This window comes from Syngnathus leptorhynchus, chromosome 3, assembly GCF_054491065.1.
Source record: "Syngnathus leptorhynchus isolate UIUO chromosome 3, UIUO_Slep, whole genome shotgun sequence".
Taxonomy (NCBI): Eukaryota; Metazoa; Chordata; class Actinopteri; order Syngnathiformes; family Syngnathidae; genus Syngnathus; species Syngnathus leptorhynchus.
The window spans coordinates 5404111-5422613 of NC_141197.1; the positions used below are offsets into that span (position 1 = coordinate 5404111).

The window sequence follows — 18503 nt, forward strand, 5'->3', positions numbered from 1 at the left end:
GGGACTCTGAGGCGGACTCTCCAATCTCGGAGGTCGAAGTCACTGAGGTAGTCAAAAAACTCCTTGGTGGCAAGGCCCCGGGGGTGGATGAGATCCGCCCGGAGTTCTTAAAGGCTCTGGATGTTGTGGGGCTGTCATGGCTGACACGCCTCTACAGCATTGCGTGGACATCGGGGACGGTGCCTCTGGATTGGCAGACTGGGGTGGTGGTTCCCCTCTTTAAGAAGGGGGACCGGAGGGTGTGTTCCAATTACAGGGGAATCACACTCCTCAGCCTCCCTGGTAAGGTCTATTCAGGGGTGCTGGAGAGGAGGATCCGTCGGGAGGTCGAACCTCGGATTCAGGAGGAGCAGTGTGGCTTTCGTCCTGGCCGTGGAACAGTGGACCAGCTCTACACCCTCGGCAGGATCCTCGAGGGTGCATGGGAGTTCGCCCAACCAGTCCACATGTGTTTTGTGGACTTGGAGAAGGCGTTCGACCGTGTCCCTCGGGAAGTTCTCTGGGGGGTGCTTCGGGAGTACGGGGAGCCGAGCCAACTGATAAGGGCGGTTCGGTCCCTGTATCACCGATGCCAGAGTTTGGTCCGCATTTCCGGCAGTAAGTCGGATTCGTTTCCAGTGAGGGTTGGACTCCGCCAAGGCTGCCCTTTGTCACCGATTCTGTTCATAATTTTTATGGACAGAATTTCTAGGCGCAGCCGAGGCGTTGAGGTGTCCGGTTTGGGGACCTCAGCATCGCGTCTCTGCTTTTTGCTGTTGGCTTCTTCAGTCCGTGATCTCCAGCTCTCACTGGAGCGGTTCGCAGCCGAGTGTGAAGCGGTCGGGATGAGGGTCAGCACCTCCAAATCCGAGTCCATGGTCCTCGGTCGGAAAAGGGTGGAATGCCCTCTCCGGATCGGGGATGAGATCCTGCCCCAAGTGGAGGAGTTCAAGTATCTTGGGGTCTTGTTCACGAGTGAGGGCAGGATGGAGCGCGAGATCGACAGGCGAATCGGTGCAGCGTCGGCAGTAATGCGGACTCTGTACCGGTCCGTCGTGGTGAAGAGAGAGCTGAGCCAAAAGGCAAAGCTCTCGATTTACCGGTCGATCTACGCTCCTACCCTCACCTATGGTCACGAGCTATGGGTCGTGACCGAAAGAACGAGATCCAGGACACAAGCGGCTGAAATGAGTTTCCTCCGTAGGGTGTCCGGGCTCTCCCTTAGAGATAGGGTGAGAAGCTCGGTCATCCGGGAGAGACTCGGAGTAGAGCCGCTGCTCCTCCACGTTGAGAGGAGCCAGATGAGGTGGCTCGGGCATCTCCTCAGGATGCCTCCTGGACGCCTCCCTGGGGAGGTGTTCCGGGCATGTCCCACCGGTAGGAGACCCCGGGGTCGACCCAGGACGCGCTGGAGAGACTACGTCTCTCGGCTGGCCTGGGAACGCCTTGGGATCCCCCGGGATGAGCTGGAGGAAGTGGCTGGAGAGAGGGAGGTCTGGGAGTCCCTCCTAAAGCTGCTGCCCCCGCGACCCGACCCCAGATAAGCGGAAGAAGATGAAGGTGATGATGGTATCTTTTTTTTATATATATATTTGACCAGATTTTACTCGTCTGATTTGAAAACAAGTTATTTGTCAGTTTATTTTGTAGGTTTTACTGTATATAATATGAGGTGTTCATACATTTATTTGGGTTGACAGTCATAATGGCCCTCCGAAAGAAGCTATGACTACAATGCGGCCCGTGAAAAAAATTGAGTTTGACACCCCTGCTTTAGGACAATGTAGAATTGCTCCAAATGTTCGTTTACATTCCTTTAGAGGTCCGTTTTGGCGTGTTAGCACGATCGCGAATTAGCATCTTTCTCGTTAGCCTGCCCAGTACTTCATGTCAACATGTTACACGCACACACGTTTATATTTTTGGTATTTATACAAAATCTTCTGTGTTATTTATACTATTAATGTATTATTTACATGTTTGAAATAATTTTTTAATGTTCTAATAATAAAATATGCACTTAAATGATTTCATATACATTTATTGACAGACAAAAAACGTACAGAGGAGAGGGTGACCATATTTCGCGGATTTCACTTATCGCGGGTGTTTTTTTGAACCAATTATCTGCGATAAAGGAGGGATTGCTGTATTTGTAGTGTCTAATCAAGAAATTGTCCAATTTTTTTGATCTTCAAGTATTAAAACCCATTTACAGGAGTTGTAGGATTTAAGTGTTGATCTACAGGTAATTACTTAATTAACATGATACTGTATCAATAGAGCTGTCATCAGCAATTATAACATGTATAGAATGATGACAAAGACGTCATGATGGCGCCGCGGATGGCCGCCTCGGTGAGTCGCTCTCTGTTTCTTTCTTATTTTATGTTTTCTGTGTCCTCTGCTGTCCCCTTTTACCAGAAAAGCGCTGTTAAACATCGGACAGTCTTCTTCTGGTATTTTCTCTCCTGTTCTCTCTGATTCAGACTGTTTGTTGGAGATTTTTGCCGGAACGGCGGTGCTATACAAGCTAGCACGACGACGACGTGGAGAGGGTTCCGTTCTACCCTACCATCAATTCATCTGGTGAATGTCCACTCCCTTGAGAACAAGATGGACGAACTGCTGCAAGGAACACGGACTTCAGCAGATCCGCCGCGCTGTGATTTCTGGAAACGTGGCTCAGCGGACGCACCCCCCACCTCGCCGTGGAGTAAGCTGGGTTTTGGCTAATGCGTGCAGATCGCATCGCGGAGCTCTACGGACAATCAAAGGGAGGTGGTCTCTGTTTCTACATCAATGAACGTTGGTGTACTGATGTCACGGTGTTGAAAGAGTCTTGCAGCCCTCTCCGAGAAACACTTTTCATAAACTGCCGGCCGTTCTATTCACCACGGGAGTTCTCCTTGATCGTCATGGCGGCTGTTTACATTCTACCACACGCACGTGCAAGTGAAGCCACGCAGATGCTGGCTGACCAGGTGACAAACATGGAGAAACGTCTTCCAAATTCACTCATCATTGTTCTGGGTGATCTTAACAGGGCAAACCTAGCACACGAACTCCCCAGATATAGACAGCACATAACGTGTCACACCAGAAGGGCCCAAACACTGGACCATTGCTACACCGTAATTAAGGATGCCTACCACTCTGTGGCTCGTGCAGCTTTAGGACTCTCGGACCACTGTCTAGTTCATCTGATTCTGGCCTACAGGCAGAAACTAAAAACTTCTAAGCCTGTGGTGAGGACTGTGCGGAAATGGACAGTGGAGTCAAGGCAAGCTTGAGCCTGCTTTGACTGCACCGATTGGGGAGTTTTTTAAGCCGCAACTTCAGACCTGCATGATCTCCCTGACACTGTCACATCATACATCAGTTTTTGTGAGGACTTGTGTGTGCAGACTAAGACCTTCTGCATGTACAACAACGACAAACCTTGGTTTACACCGAACCTCAGGAGGCTGCGCAAAGTCAAGGAGGAGGCCTACAGGAGCGGCGACCGGGATCTGTTCAAGCAGACCAGAAACACACTGAACCGAGAAGTCAGGAAAGCCAGGAGGTGTTACGGAGAGAGCCTGGAGAGACACCTCTCTGCCAATCCTGATCCCTCAACAGTGTGGAAAGGTCTGCAGAGCATCACAGGCTTCGAGAAACAAATCCCTCGTCCTGTGGAGAGCCCAAGGCTTGCTAACCAGCTAAACAGGTTCTACTGCAGGTTTGATCGGCCCTCCCAAACAACAGGACCTCCTGGAGCCCAATCTTCACACTCACCTCCCCCCCACAACCGCTCTGTCCACACCGCCATCACCGCTGTCACCTACTCTCTCTCCTGCAGAGGCCCGCACTCCAGATCCGCGAGGAGGAAGTGCGCCAGATATTCCGGAGACAAAAGATCAGGAAGGCACCGGGCCCAGACGGTGTGTCACCTTCCTGCTTGAAAGTATGTGCTGAGCAGCTGGCACCTACCTTTGCACGGATCTTCAACCATTCCCTGGAGCTGTGTGAGGTGCCCTCGTGCTTCAAGAGCTCCACCATCGTTCCAGTAGCCAAGAAGCCCGCCATCTCAGGTTTGAATGACTATAGACCTGTCACTCTGACATCTGAGAGGTTAGTGGTGAACCACCTGAAGGATGTCACGGGCCCCCTGCTTGACCCCTCCAGTTTGCCTACCGGGCAAACAGTTTGCCTGACGGGTCGGTGGATGATGCGGTCAACATGGGACTGCAATACATCCTGCACCACCTGGACACCCCAGGAACGTACGCCAGGATCCTGTTTGTGGACTTCAGCTTGGCGGTCAACACCATCGCTCCTGACATCCTTTAACAGAAGCTCATCCAGCTCGCGGTGCCTGCCTCCACCTGTCAGTGGATCACCAGCTTCCTGACCAACAGGAGACAGCGTGTGAGGCTGAGGAGCATCACATCTGACACCCGGATCACAAATACTGGCGCCCCTCAGGGGTGCGTCCTCTCCCCACTGCTCTTCTCTCTCTACACCAACGATTTCTCCTCAGGTGACTCTCCTGTGAAGCTCCTGAAGTATGCAGACAACACCACTCTCATGGGACTGATCCGGGACGGTGATGAGACTGTGTACAGACAGGAGGTGGAGCGTCTGGTCCACTGGTGCAGCCAAAACCACCTGGAGCTGAACCCGCTCAAGACCGTGGAGATGACAGTGGACTTCAGGCGAGACCCTTCACCAATTTCACCCCTCACTATCCACACTATTTTCTCCACAGACACCTTCAAGTTCCTGGGGAACCACAATCTCTCGGGACCTGAAATGGACCGGCCACATAGACTCTGTCCGGAAGAAGGCCCAGCAGAGGCTGTACTTCCTGAGACAGCTCAAGAAGTTCAACCTGCTGCGGGAGCTGCTGAAGACCTTCTACACTTCCATCACTGTTTGGATCAGCCTCCAAACAAGACAAGCACAGATTGCAATGGACAATCAGGACTGCAGAAAAGATCATTGGAATCAACCTCCCATCTATCCAAGACTTGTACCTGTCCAGGACCAGGAAACGTGCAAGTAACATCTCTACAGACCCTTCTCACCCAGGTTGCAGTCTGTTTGAAGGAGACAGCGTTATAGAACTCTGTACGCCAAAACCAGCAGACACAGAGACAGCTTCTTACCCCAGGCTGTTGCTCAGATGAACTCACACCACTCTTAGAGTCTCAGAGTCATTGCTGTGCATTAACATCCTGCTCTCCACACCTTTTGTGAATTGTCACTTTTCATGTCCCGAGTGTTGTTAGTCACCTAAATGTTGAACAGAGGCTCTGATGTACCGAAGTCAAATTCCTTGTTTGGCACACTCAAACATGGCGAATAAAAACTTTTTTGTAACTCTTGACTATTTTTGTAAAGCTCTACATACAAATAACATAACCTTTAAAGCAGTGGTCTCCAACGACCGGGCCGCAGACCGGTACGGGTCCGTGGGTCACTTGGTACCGGGCCGCCATGCCGCAGAGGAAAAAAATATATAGAGATTTTTTTTGACGATCAATTAATTCAGGTCAAGACACTTGTCCCGGTCACGTGACATGTTTCCCCAGTCAAGCCCGCAAAGCTAGCAAAAATTATTAAGAATTTATTTTGAAAAATCTAAAAAGATTGGCGATTCGCTCCCAATTACATCCGTCTGTTTAGGTCAAGACGCTCGCCTCGGTCACGTGACATGTCACCTCAGTCGAGCCTGCGAAGCAAGCAAAAATGAGCAAGAAACAGAGCTGTTTGGAAAGCTGCTTCAGAAAGGAAAAAAAGCCCATTGAGGAGACGGGAGAAGAGGCTACAACTTCTAAGAAAAGGAAAGCTGCATTTAAAAGAACATTTCTGGTGTCCTACTTAAAATATGGATTTATCGCCACAGGTGACTCTGACGCGCCAAGCCCACTAATATGTGGCGACGGGCTAACTAATGAGGCAATGAAGCCTTTATAATTGCTTCGGCACATGGAGACCAAGCAAGCAAGGGTGCCGATCACCCAGTTGGAACTGAAAGGAAAGGTGCAATTGCAGTGTTGGTGGAGAAATTTGAGGACCGAAAAAACGGTTTCAAGAAGTGGAGTTTGCTCAAGTCAGTTCTCCAAACTGGCTTGAGCAAACTTTTTTCTCCTTCTTTAATCTACTATGTCAGAGTTGCAATATTTCTTCATCTTGGAGACAGCGCTTTTTGATTCAGTAATGATGTAATGATGTGCATCAGTAGTGTAATGATGAATATCATCTCCAAACTCGACTACTGCTGCAAGTTTTGTTGCAGCCCGGGAGATAATAAACCATTCGCCGATGGTGAGTACATGAAGGATTCATTCATTAAACTACCAGAGTGCCTATTTTCAGACTTCAAAAACAAAACCGAGATCATTCAGAAAATTAAAGACATGCCTCTCGACGCAAAAATAGTGAAGGAAAGGGTCATTAAAACGGCAAACAATATCAGCAAATCAAGGGCATCAATTCAGCTCCAGTTTTCTCAATGGCCCGTGACGAGTCGTGTGACAGCTCTGTTATGCAGCGATGCAGGTACGTTAACTCTAATGGGTGGCAACAAAACATAAGACATTAATATTTTAATGGAATCTCGGCTAAACTTGAGGTAGCAATAGGTCTATTATACATCAGTGGTCACGGGGTGCGTAATTCCCTCTAGGATGCGCTGCAGGGAAAATAAACATTTTATCGTGAATGTTCATTTTGTATTTGTAGCCTCCTTAATTATTTTAATAGTAGGCATGCATACAGCTTATGTATTAACAGTCTGTTGCCTTATAAAAGGCTCTTAAATTTTTGCGGCTTCAGACAGGTACCGTATTTTTCGGACTATAAGTCGCGGTTTTTTTTCATAGTTTGGGGGGGGGGGGTATAAACCCAGGAGCGACTTATATGTGATTTTTTTCACAAATTTTCAAAATTCTAAAATCCGTGATGTAGTGAAACCGCGATAAACGGATTGCGGTGTAGCAAGGGATTACTGTAATTTGAACTGCAAGTGACATCAGCGGCGCATACAGGACAAAGGATTCGATCACGGGATGACGAAGATAACGAAGGCCCCCACGTACTACCGGCATCATTAGCGGCTTTTGTCATGGTCTGTCACAGTTCGTTTCCTTGTTTTAATGTCATAGTTTTGGTTCGCGTGTCTGTGTGTTCGCCGCTCCCCTCCTGTGCTCTGATCAGTGTAATAGCCATCACCTGCCTCTTGTTAACTGTCTTGTAATTAAGTCCTGTCTGTGTGTCACTGCCTGTCGGATTGTTCTTGTCTCTCGTCTCTTGTCTCTCGTCCTTGTCTCTCGTCTCCTTGTTTCTAGTTTGCAGTCTGTTCTGTTCTAGTTTTTCTGTTCAGTTATTCACGTCCCTAGTCAAGCATCTATAGTTTGTCTTTTGAGTTCTTCAATAAACCCTGGTCCAAGCTGCATTTGGTCGCCCTGCTCCATTGCATCCATGACAGGCTTTGTTTGTAAGTGACACGGAGAACGAAGAGTTTGAAGGATTTATTGATTTGGAGTGACACAGAATGTTTGAAAAACGTGTTTATGTTATAGTTATTTGATATATTTTATTTTGTGTAGCAACATGTATACGTTTTTATCGTTACAGTTCAGTAGTTGTTGGCTCGTTGAAGTCTTTTGTGAAATAAAGAGCCTTTTACAAAACCCACGTCTTTCCTGGTACTTTGTTAATGCTACTATATAGTTATATACTAGATCTGTGGAATAACGAAGAGGCTGACGTCAGCGGCGCACGCGCGGCGTTGTTGACAAAGGACAAGGAATTTGATCGATGGATTTAATGATTTGGAGTGACACAGATGGTTTGATAACATTGTTGTTTATATGATAGTTATTTGATATATACTTTATATCTCGTTATATGGGTCTGTGGAATAATTACAACTGCAACTCACGACGAGTCTGACGTCAGCGGCGCATACGCGGCATTGTTTACATAAAGGACGATCGATGAATTTAATGAATTGGCGTGACAGATGGTTTGATAAACATGTTATTTATGTAATAGTTATTCGAATACGGTATGTTGGGTTTTTTTTTTTTTGGGCCAATATGGCTCTTTGAACATTTTGGGTTGCCGTCCCCTGCCTTAACCACTTCGGGTGTCATTGTCTCCGATTACGCCTAGATGGGATCGTTTCTGAGAAACAAGCTCAGGGCTCCCACTAATTCTACATAATGGTGAGTTTTATTTTTATGTCGTTTAGACTTGTTTTTATGCCAGTCGTATCATTTTATTTCATTGTATTTATATATTTATTATAAATGTATTATTTATTTATATAAATGTATTGTTTATTTATATAAAGGCCGGTCCGCGAAAATATTTCTGACACGTAACCGGTCCCTGGCGCAAAAAAAGTTGGTGACCACTGTTTTAAAGGACACATTTCGTAGAAAATCGACTTTTTTTGGTTTTAAAATAATTTTCTTGTGTAGTTGGAGTCTCCAGGGGTGTAGAAAAGTGCAATACATCCCTCCAGGTGCTGCAGAGATACTTTTAGGATCAGTTTGGGGGGTTATTTTTTACTCTGTTCAGTTTTATCCGTTTTCTATTACGCGTTTTTATCTATTATATCACATCCATTGGGGCGGGACAAACCACACAAGGAGAGCAGTGTGGACAAACAGTTTCACAAATCCGCCATGTTTATCACTTGCGCCGACTTTTGTAGTCCAAACAACTCCGAAGTGGAGAGATCAAAATGTTTGTTGTTGGACGCATCAATCCACAGAAATCATTGCACCGTCCCCCAACATCAGAACCTCAAAGAAGTGCCGGGTCAAATTTCATTTTGACAATCAGACGGACACCTCCTCGCCCCAACCTCCACATGCCGAGTACTAAGGACATTCTGAGCACAGATGCTGCCAGTGACACACTGCACAGGGAGAGGCAAGACTCTAGAAAGACTCTTGCACAACGCATGGTGATCGCAATCAACAATGGGACTATGGATTTATTTGTGATTTTGGTGTTTTGCGTGTGGATGAAGTTAAAGTAAAAATAAAATGAAGAATGATTTAATTTGGGGAAAAATCTTACATGAAGTAATTAGTATTAAAAATATTATTTTGTGTTAAAGTGCATGATTTTATGATCTAAGACTAATCATTTATTATTGTTTGTAATTTCATGCTTTGAAGGTTTTTCACCTGATGAAATAAATTGAGTGAAGCCACGTCCCCGAGCCAAGCCCTACTTTACAAGTGGAGAAAGCTGTGCGGTCATAAAACATTGACAATGCATACTAATAATAGAGTTAACATTCATTGTATTTACCCCACAGAGCCATGAAAATGGCGAAAAAGACAGTTGCTGCGTTGTCGAAGAGGTGGCTGGCTCTGGCAGTACCACATGCTGTCGTGAGTTTCCAGTAGGTACAAGCACGATCACAAAGTGGGCACATTGTGATGTTGTTCCTTGGGTCACAAACCTCCATACTATAGGGGGACAAGAGAGAACAAACCAGTCCTTTGGTACAGTGTTTTCCAAATAATTATGCATGTAGGACTTTCACATGTTGTGTATACAGTTTGTTTGCAGTATAGGGAGCAATACCAATTTCTTTTTTTGCGTGGAATGGTCAAATGTTTGGAAAATGATCAAAATATTGGACATTTCAAGACAATTGTTTGACTGGTAAATAACTAATTTACCCTTACTATTTTAATAAGTAATTTTACTTATATAACAACTATGTTTGTTCAGACAAAGGCACAATAAGGAAAGTTTTCATTAATACCAATAGGAAAGAAACTTAAAATCTATTGAAAGGTATATTTGAACCTGCTGAAACACACTTGAGGTCAATCAGGAGTGTTTAATTAAGCTACAATGCATTTTATTGGAATGTGGGAGGAAACCAGAGTACCTGGAGAAAAACCACACAGGCTTGGTATGGGCTGGTATTATTAAAGATAAGCTTAACTCTAAAGTTAAAACAAAAATGAATTAAAATTAACTTACTTTTAGAAGACACTCTAAAAGCAAAAAGTCTGCATCTTTCAAAAACACCATGATATTTATGCAGGACAATACTCCATCACATGCATCAAAGTACTCCACTGTGTGGCCCACCAGTAAAGCCCTTAAAGATGATACTGTGGCCGGACACTGGAGCAGGCCTCTCATCCAGCAGGCATACGGTTGGGGTGTGTCTGTACTTATAATTGCATGATATAAGTGCTTTTGTCTTTCATGTGGTGTTTCATGTTCAGTATCCTGTTGGAAGTTTTGGAATTAAGACGTGTTTGAAAAGACAGCTGCATGTGTTTAATACTGCTACAAAAGAATAAAGACATGGCCCCTTCTTTACCTGAACTAAACTCTATTGAGAACTTGGGGCTCTTCCTAAATGGGAGATTTATGCTGAAGGATAACAATTCCCTGATGGTCTAGTGGTTAGGATGCGCCACTTTCACCACCGCAGTCTGGGTTCAATTCACGGTCAGGAAACTGGATGTATCCATAGGGCAGCCATAAAGGGGCTCAAGGGCAGAGAGTTGCGTCAGGAAGTGCAACCAGCGTAAAAACTGAGCCAAAAACCTCTCATGCCAACCATCTGAAAAAAACTGATGGTTCACTGTTGCGATCCCACCACACTGAAGGATAACAATACTGGTTGTTGCTGCACAAACTTTAATCACAAAAAGTTAATCATTAACAGAACTTAAGAAGCTGACAGACTCCATGGATGGAAGTCATATAACTGTTATTAAAAAGAATGTTGGCTATATTGGTCACTAAATTTCTTTTAAGAATCGCCTGTATTGTCATTATAATTTACATAATGCATAAAAATGACAGCTCTAAACAAACAAATAGACGTAATGTAAAATCGTATGGTGCAGTAAATATCTCAACAGTATAAATAAGAAAAAAATATCTGTGTGAGCAAGGGTTTTACAATCTGGAAAATAATTGCACGTTTAGTTATTGCACTAGAAGATTGTTTCACATTGATATGACACAGCTCAGTGGCCTAGTGGTAGAATGTCTGCCCTGAGACTGGAAGGTTCAAACTCCGGCCGGGTCATACCAAAGACTATAAAAATGGGACCCATTCCCTCCCTGCATGACACTCAGCATTAAGGGTTGGAATTGGGGGGTTAGATCACTAAAATGATTCCTGTGCTGCGCTCACTGCTCCCCTCTCCCTCAGGGGATGGATCAAAATCACACCGGGATGGGTTAAATGCAGAGGACAAATTTCACCACGCCCAGATGTGTGTGTGACGATCATTGGGACTTTAACTTAACTCAACAATATTGCACATGTTTGTATTGTACTGGAAAATATTGCACATTTGATCTTACAACAGTCATTTGACTTTGTATTTCAGAGTTCTGTTCAGTACCGTGATGGCTCTGGGGAAGAAGCTATCCCTGGACCAATTTGTCCGGGGTTTGTGTGACTTATACTGTCGACCTAAGGGTAGTGAGTCAAACAGGTGGTTCCTGGGGCGGGATTAATCTTTGATGATGCTGGCTGCTCTGCTGAGGTAGCAGGAGCTGGCAATGTCATTTAGGCTGGAGACAGAGCAGCCAGTCATTCGCTGGGCCATGTCTATCACTCTTTGCAGCCCTTTTATGTCTGCTGCTGAGCACCCTTTGTGCCATGATGTGATGTTGTATGCGAGGATGCTCTCGATGGTGGCTCTGTAGAACAACACCAGCAGATTTTCCTCCAGATTATACTTCCTGATTGGAGCATGCGTGAGGACGCTGGCGCACCTTGGCTGCCGCAGCTCGCTGCTCCGACCTTCACCCACCTAGGGTACAGCTTCAGAAACCCCTGTTTGATCTGCGTGTGCTGGCTGGACTTTGCCAGTGTCGTGGGGCTCGGCATGGGAGCCATCGACGCTACCTGGACGCGGATGGGCGCCTTGGCGGCCCCGCATTGCCGGCGCTTCTGCGGCTGCATACTCCCGGGGCTGGACCCGGCACTCACCCTTCTTCACCATCTGGCTTTCGGCTGCAGCAAATGCCTCCACTCATCTCTGCGATCTCCCACTTCTCAGCCTCTGTCATGGTTCTCCATTACATGCCGGCCGAGCTTCGCTGGCTCGTTCCCACACTTCCTCCTTTCGGCGAGCTGGTCAACGCACTTTGGCCCTTCTACGCCAACCACCCTACATCCATTGCGGATCTCGCCGAAAATTCTTCTGGACTTTAAACACCAAAGACTGTATTCCAACACTATGGGCTGACTGCAGCTCACACACCGGCTTCCACACTTTCTCCCTACGTCATCAGAACTCGTCTTCTGTACACCTTTTCAACCTCCTGACAATCCCAACCACCTCCCCAACGGCTTCAAAACAAAAGCCCCTGAAAATCGCCCTCTTCAACACACGATCCCTCAACAATATCTCTCTGCACTGCTTCAAATGTCATCTCAAGACCCACCTCTTCAACTGCATATGACACCTAATTCATCGTGTGTGTGTGTGTGTGTGTGTGTGTGTGTGTGTGTGTGTGTGTGTGTGTGTGCGCGCACGATTATGCATGAAACTTTCTATGTAAAGCGGCTTTGAGTACCTAGAATAGCGCTATATAAAACCAATCTATTATTATTATTATTATTATCATTCCTCCTTAGCACCCTCAGGAAGTGGAGTCGCTGCTGTGCTTTCTTTACCACGACTGTAGTGTTGGCAGACAAGGAGAGGCTATTGTAGATCTGTACTCCCAGGAACCTTATGAAGCTGACCCCTCACAGTCCCCATTGATGTAAAGCGGGGCTGGGAAAGCACTGCCCTTTCTGAAGTCTAGAATTATTTCTTTTGTTTTTGTGGTGTTCAGTGGCAGGTTGTTTGCTGTCCACCACACTGTCAGTCGGTTGACCTAATTCCTGTAATCAGACTCTTTTCCTCCTGAGATGAGCCCAACCATAGTGATATCATCCGCAAACTTTACGATGGAGTTCGAGGGATGGGTCGGCGAGCAGTTGTGAGTATATAGGGTGCATAGGAGAGAGGGTTCAATACACAGCCTTGAGGGGAGTCGGTACTAAGTGGGACAGTGGCGAAGAGGAGGGGTCCTAATTTCATGGACTGTGGACGGTCTGTATGAAAGTTTATCCACTGGCAGATGGGGGAGGAGATGATCAGGTGAGTGAGTTTCTGGACCAGGATCTTTGGGATGATGTGGTTGGAAGCTGAGCTGAAGTTGAGGAAGAGCATCCTTACATAACTCCCCCTATGCTCCTGATCAGTGGACCCCAACATCTTAAGCACCACGGATTGTTTTATTTTCAGACAATATTTTCACGGGCCGGTGTTAGATGACGTCATGATTTTTGCGAGGGAAACTTCTTAAAGTCATTCAAGATCAAAACTAATCAAATCAAATGTCGAAAGTATCAATAAATGAAATAATCACGGACTGCACATTGTTTTTAGAAATTTTCTTCGCAAAAATCGTCCATGTTTGAACTACAATCCCAGTTCCGCAAAACAGATCAACCAACCACAATCTTAAACATCAGCCTATTGTCGTTCCAGCTGATCATACAGTGTCATGTCCTCAAAAGTGATCTGAACACCAAGAAGATGTGGTACCTACGCCAGCTTTTAATATGTGGTGGATAAGTACGACAAAATAAAATGATACGACCGGCATAAAAGCAATGATATTGTGGAGCCGAAGTAAAGGAGAAGCAGGTGTGTCACAAAAGGCTTTACTGAACATACGTGTAAAATGAAGAATAGAAAGAATAATGGATGTGCGTTCCCACATAAACACCACGTTCACAACACACCCTTAAACCCTTAGTTCCATAGGTGAATGCTTTATGCAAACACCACAGTATAATATAATATAATAAAATGATAAACGTGAATCCACTATGCGCAGCCTCCTCATAACATTGTGCCAACAACATAACATGAGTAATGTTATGTTCACATTGTGGCAGACTTCAGTACCAGGCCTCTCACCCAGCAGGTCAGCAGTTAAGGGTGATATGCATGTCCTTTGTAATGTCATGTTCTCTTTGTTGCTTTGATGACTTGTCTCTAGCCATAGTTGTTGGCACAGTCATGTAATAAAGATGTGTTCCTCACTTCTGCCGCATTGGTGACCCCGACCTGATGTCAGCCCACCACGATGTGAAGCACATAGATAAATCTTTGCCATTCACGGATGGCTGTAGCGAACCTTCGCAAGGAACGGTTGTGCATTTTCTCCATTGAATGCGCTCAAGGCACGGCCGCCTGCTCCGCCATGAGCGTCCGCTCACAGGATGACATTCAGTCAGGCTCAAAATGCAGCATGCGTTCCTGCCCATCCACTCAACGCTGCCCTGAACCTTCCACCCATGCCTCAGCATGCACCCCCTGAGTCAGGCTATCTGAGGCTTCAGGGCTGCATGCTACATTCAGGACCATCCGAACTAGCCCCCCGGCCCGTCCTCTGCTCTATCCGCTCCTCAAGATTGCATTCTGACCCTGGCCCTAGCCGTCAGGATAGCTACACACCTTAGTCAGGACCAGCTCGACTCGGCTTTTCCAGCCAGCTTTGTGTTGGATGCAGTGCCTCGTCGGGTTTCCGGCCAGCACTGCTACATGTGTTAGATGCATGTGATGGCCTGGTCGACGTCTGCCTGTGTGCTGCACCCTCTACCTTAAGACTGCGCCCTCAGTGAGAGATCTACCCTTGCCCTCTTCCTCTGCCAGTGAAGCAGAGGAGCTTGGTACTGATACCGGTACTGGTCCCCAGCCCGGGGGTTAGATTCATTGTGGAGTGCTGTGTTGATGGCATCCTCTGTTGAGCAATTTGGCCTGTACGTGAACTGGTGAGTGTCCATAGTGGGAGGCAGACAGACTCTGATGTGCTGAGAAACCAGGCTTTCAAAGCATTTCATGACCACTGGTATAAGTACAACCGACCTGCAGTCATTCATGCTCTCCACTACTGGCTCCTTTGGTACTGGGATGATGATGGAAGATTTAAGGTAGGGTGGAGTGCTGGCCTGTGATTGATTGATTGATTGATTGATTGATTGATTGATTGATTGATTGATTGATTGATTGATTGATTGATTGATTGATTGATTGGCTGGCTGGCTGGCTGGCTGGCTGGCTGGCTGGCTGGCTGGCTGGCTGGCTGGTTGGTTGGTTGGTTGGTTGGTTGGTTGGTTGGTTGGTTGGTTGGTTAGGGCCAGGTATTAATTCCTTTTCGGTGTAGCTTTGTAGGAGCGAGGGCCAGGTAAAGATGGTCTGAGCCAGCAAGATGGGGAGGGGAGTGACTCTGTATGCACGTTTTATGTTTGAATAAACATGGTCCAAAGTTTTTTCTCCAGCTGGTGGCACACTTCAAGTAATGATAACACTTTGGGACCACAGTGTTTAAACACGCCTGATTAAAGTCCCCAGCAACAATACAGATGCTATCCGGGTGAGCCAGCAGCTGTTTATTAATACAGGCTAGCAAGATGGTCAGGGCTGTGCTAACGTTAGCATCAGGTATGATATAAACAATGATTACCATGAACTCCAATGGAAAATAAATAGGGCTGCCCGAGACTGCCAGAATTTCCAAATCAGGAGAATAGTGAGTCAACGATCATGCTGCTACAGCACCACTCGCAGTTCACGTAAACATAGAGCCCTTCGCCTCTGCCCTTACCCGAGTCTGTCTTGCCGATATAGCGGGCATCCTACTAGCTCGACCGCGGATTAGTGGGTGTAGCCACGTCTCTGTGATGACCATAACACTGCAGTTCCACACAAAACTGTATGTGTGTCATACACCGTTGGATGTGGCTCGATGACACATAGCCGCACATACCTACAGCGTCCACATGGGTGACTCAGACTCAGAGAGCCAGAGGTATGTATGTGTGAAAGGCTTCAAAATAAGTGGTTTCTTATTGATATTTTAGTGTCAAATTCAATGTTTTGATCTTCAATAGTAAATACTCAACAGCAAAAATTGAGACTTAATAGCCTATCGTCAAAAGTGAAGATGTGTATTGGGAGCCGTTCTCACATTCACTTGATAGAACCAGCACATAAGTGTCAATTACTAATTGTGTATGAGTCACTGACTGAATGAGCCAAGAATTCACAGAGGAGAAGGAAAAGGGAAGAAAATGGGAGAGAGCAAGAAAAATCAAAAGGATCTGGACATGCAGCTGATCAAAGCATAGGCACCTTTTTCACGTGTTTCTCTTTTTTTTCTCAAAAGGTAAGGCTATTTGGGCGCTTTTTTTCAAAAAACGTTTTTTGTACTTCAAGTTTCTGGGTGTCTTTGTTGCGTACATAAAGTAATCAGCTGATAGAAAGAAGACACATCACACGGCGCTGAGCTGACAACCTCTATAGAAGGTGGCAGAGCACGCCATGATTAGTCAGATAAATGCAAAATTGTTTTAATTTTCTTATTGTCTTGAACAAAGAAAAGAAAACCAATTGTTAAATAAATGAATATCTTTTTAAATAAAATGCAATTTCTAAAATTATAACGTAGCAGAGTTGGAAGGAGGAAGAATTGGAGGATAATTTGTTGTTTTTTTCAAGTTCAGTAAATGTATCATACACTGTTTTATCAGGGCCGTGTAAGGTTAAAATTTTAGTTGTGCATAAATATTGTTACAAATCGAATCACCACTTTACCTTGGTATATTATCATCAATAGTGGCACAGCCATAGAGGAATACAATTACTCCAACAATGGCAGCAGGGATTAACATCTGTGTGTAGACTCCAAGCCAGGCAAAGTACAGTCCAACCTTCTCACCAAAATATTTCCTGAGGGCAAAAAATAATATTCAGTATAATAATAATAATAACAATAATAATAATATTAAGTATAATAATAATTAACAAATGACAAAATAATAATTTACTAATGGTGTGTATTATAATACAGTAGAACCGCCTCGGTACTCGACAAATTCAACGCGAAATCTCGGGAAATCTTTGCCTCTGATCTCGAACAAAGCTTTGGAATCTGACGTTAGTTGGAGTTGTTGTTTAGCAGGTTCTAAATTATTGTCACGCTCAACTGTGGTCTGAAAAATGCACTCACAAGACCACAGGGGTTCGCGCTGAAGAGTTGATTTCACACAATAACAACCGTGTAAAAAGAGAGCTACGGTGTTTGTAAAAAATAGCCATCCTTTAGTTCACATTGATTCACTTTTAGGACATTATTTCCGGGAATTTGGCTCTTCTACCATGGGTAAGTGCGTTTCGTACTTAAATAGTGTTATTGTGGTAAATTTAATTTATGTAGAGTTCATTACAACAAAATCCCGATTTTACACGCTTTGGCGTCCAGAATTTGGGAATCGCGTTAATACCAAAAGCGTGTTGTATAAGTCTTGGTTTTTTTTTTGGAAAGCCTTTTTTGTTAGGCAGCCGAAGAGGTCCTATGTTGCGTTAATTTATGTCAGACATGTTGTTGAGCAGCTGAACTGATAATGTTTGCTCCACACACATCGAAGTCTTTTGACATTGTATTAAAAAAGAAGCAATACGCAAATGACATTATCAGGCATCATTTTGATACTATGTGAATTGGATGGGAGAGAGAAAAGAGCAGCCACTTTATCTACTACTGTGTCCGGCCATGGTCTTTGACTTCTGAGTGACTCTGTGGATGGGTGCTTGCGTGAGTTTCCTCCTTTCCGAATCAAAAACAATCCTAGCTATCCGTAACACTGTATTAAAGCAGTCATAAAGATCAAACAGCCTGACTTCTTATTATCTAAAGCCTTTAAATTTGTCACAGAAATCGAATCATTCGTGGTAAGATTTGCGCGCCACTCATTTAGCTTTGTACGGTCCTTATGTCGTGCATTTAAAATAGTACTTGAAAATGTATTTATGACAAAACAAAATTGGGGTCCGTGACCAAAGAGCCTTTGACAGAAAGTCGGGTAAGATCAAATCAAGTAAAATAGAGATTTAGGTGCATTTGTCTTTTAAATGTCGGACGTGTCAAGCACCGCATATGGACCGCGTAAGGCTGTGCTCCAAGCTTTTGCTGTACTGTATGGTCTGTGTTTTTCAAGGTTTTATGTCTAGTTTAGACAAGATTAGACAAATTGCTACGGCACTTGACAGCTTCGCTTTTCAACACTCTACTGTACAAACTTTGACATTGCAATAGTAAACTCTGATTTAAGTTAGAAACTAATATTGATTTTCAGACAGACTTATTTCTGTTTTCAAAGGATAGACACGAAACACAAAGTTTTGAATTCCACTGACCATTGTAAAATGTTTGTTTCCTCGATTTTGTATTTGTGCAACAAATTAGAAAATGAGGCCTTTTTTGTTTGTTTGTTTGTTTGTTTGTTTGTTTGTTTGTTTGTTTGTTTTTGGAAAATATTCAGACTTTATTCTCATCTTTTGCAGTTTTGAATTCAAAGAACAATGGTTTGTAATGCTACTTGAGTCGTGTCTAGCACTACTCCATTCTGGGGAAAAAATAACCACGAGAATACAAAAATGAGAAAGCAAATGCACACTGGC

The 18503-nt window shown here is 44.9% G+C and overlaps 1 protein-coding gene across 4 annotated transcripts in view; it reads right to left on the reverse strand.

Annotated features, from left to right (window-relative positions):
• ano1a (anoctamin 1, calcium activated chloride channel a) overlaps positions 1 to 18503 on the reverse strand; it is a 140156-nt gene that overhangs the window by 66710 nt on the left and 54943 nt on the right. For all 4 annotated transcript variants that reach the window (XM_085906811.1, XM_085906813.1, XM_085906812.1 and 1 more), the window contains 2 exons: positions 16638 to 16772; positions 9298 to 9458 (listed from right to left, as the gene is read on the reverse strand). In XM_085906811.1, coding sequence (XP_085762937.1) covers positions 9298 to 9458; positions 16638 to 16772 — 296 coding nt within the window. The remainder of the gene's footprint in view (positions 1 to 9297; positions 9459 to 16637; positions 16773 to 18503) is intronic.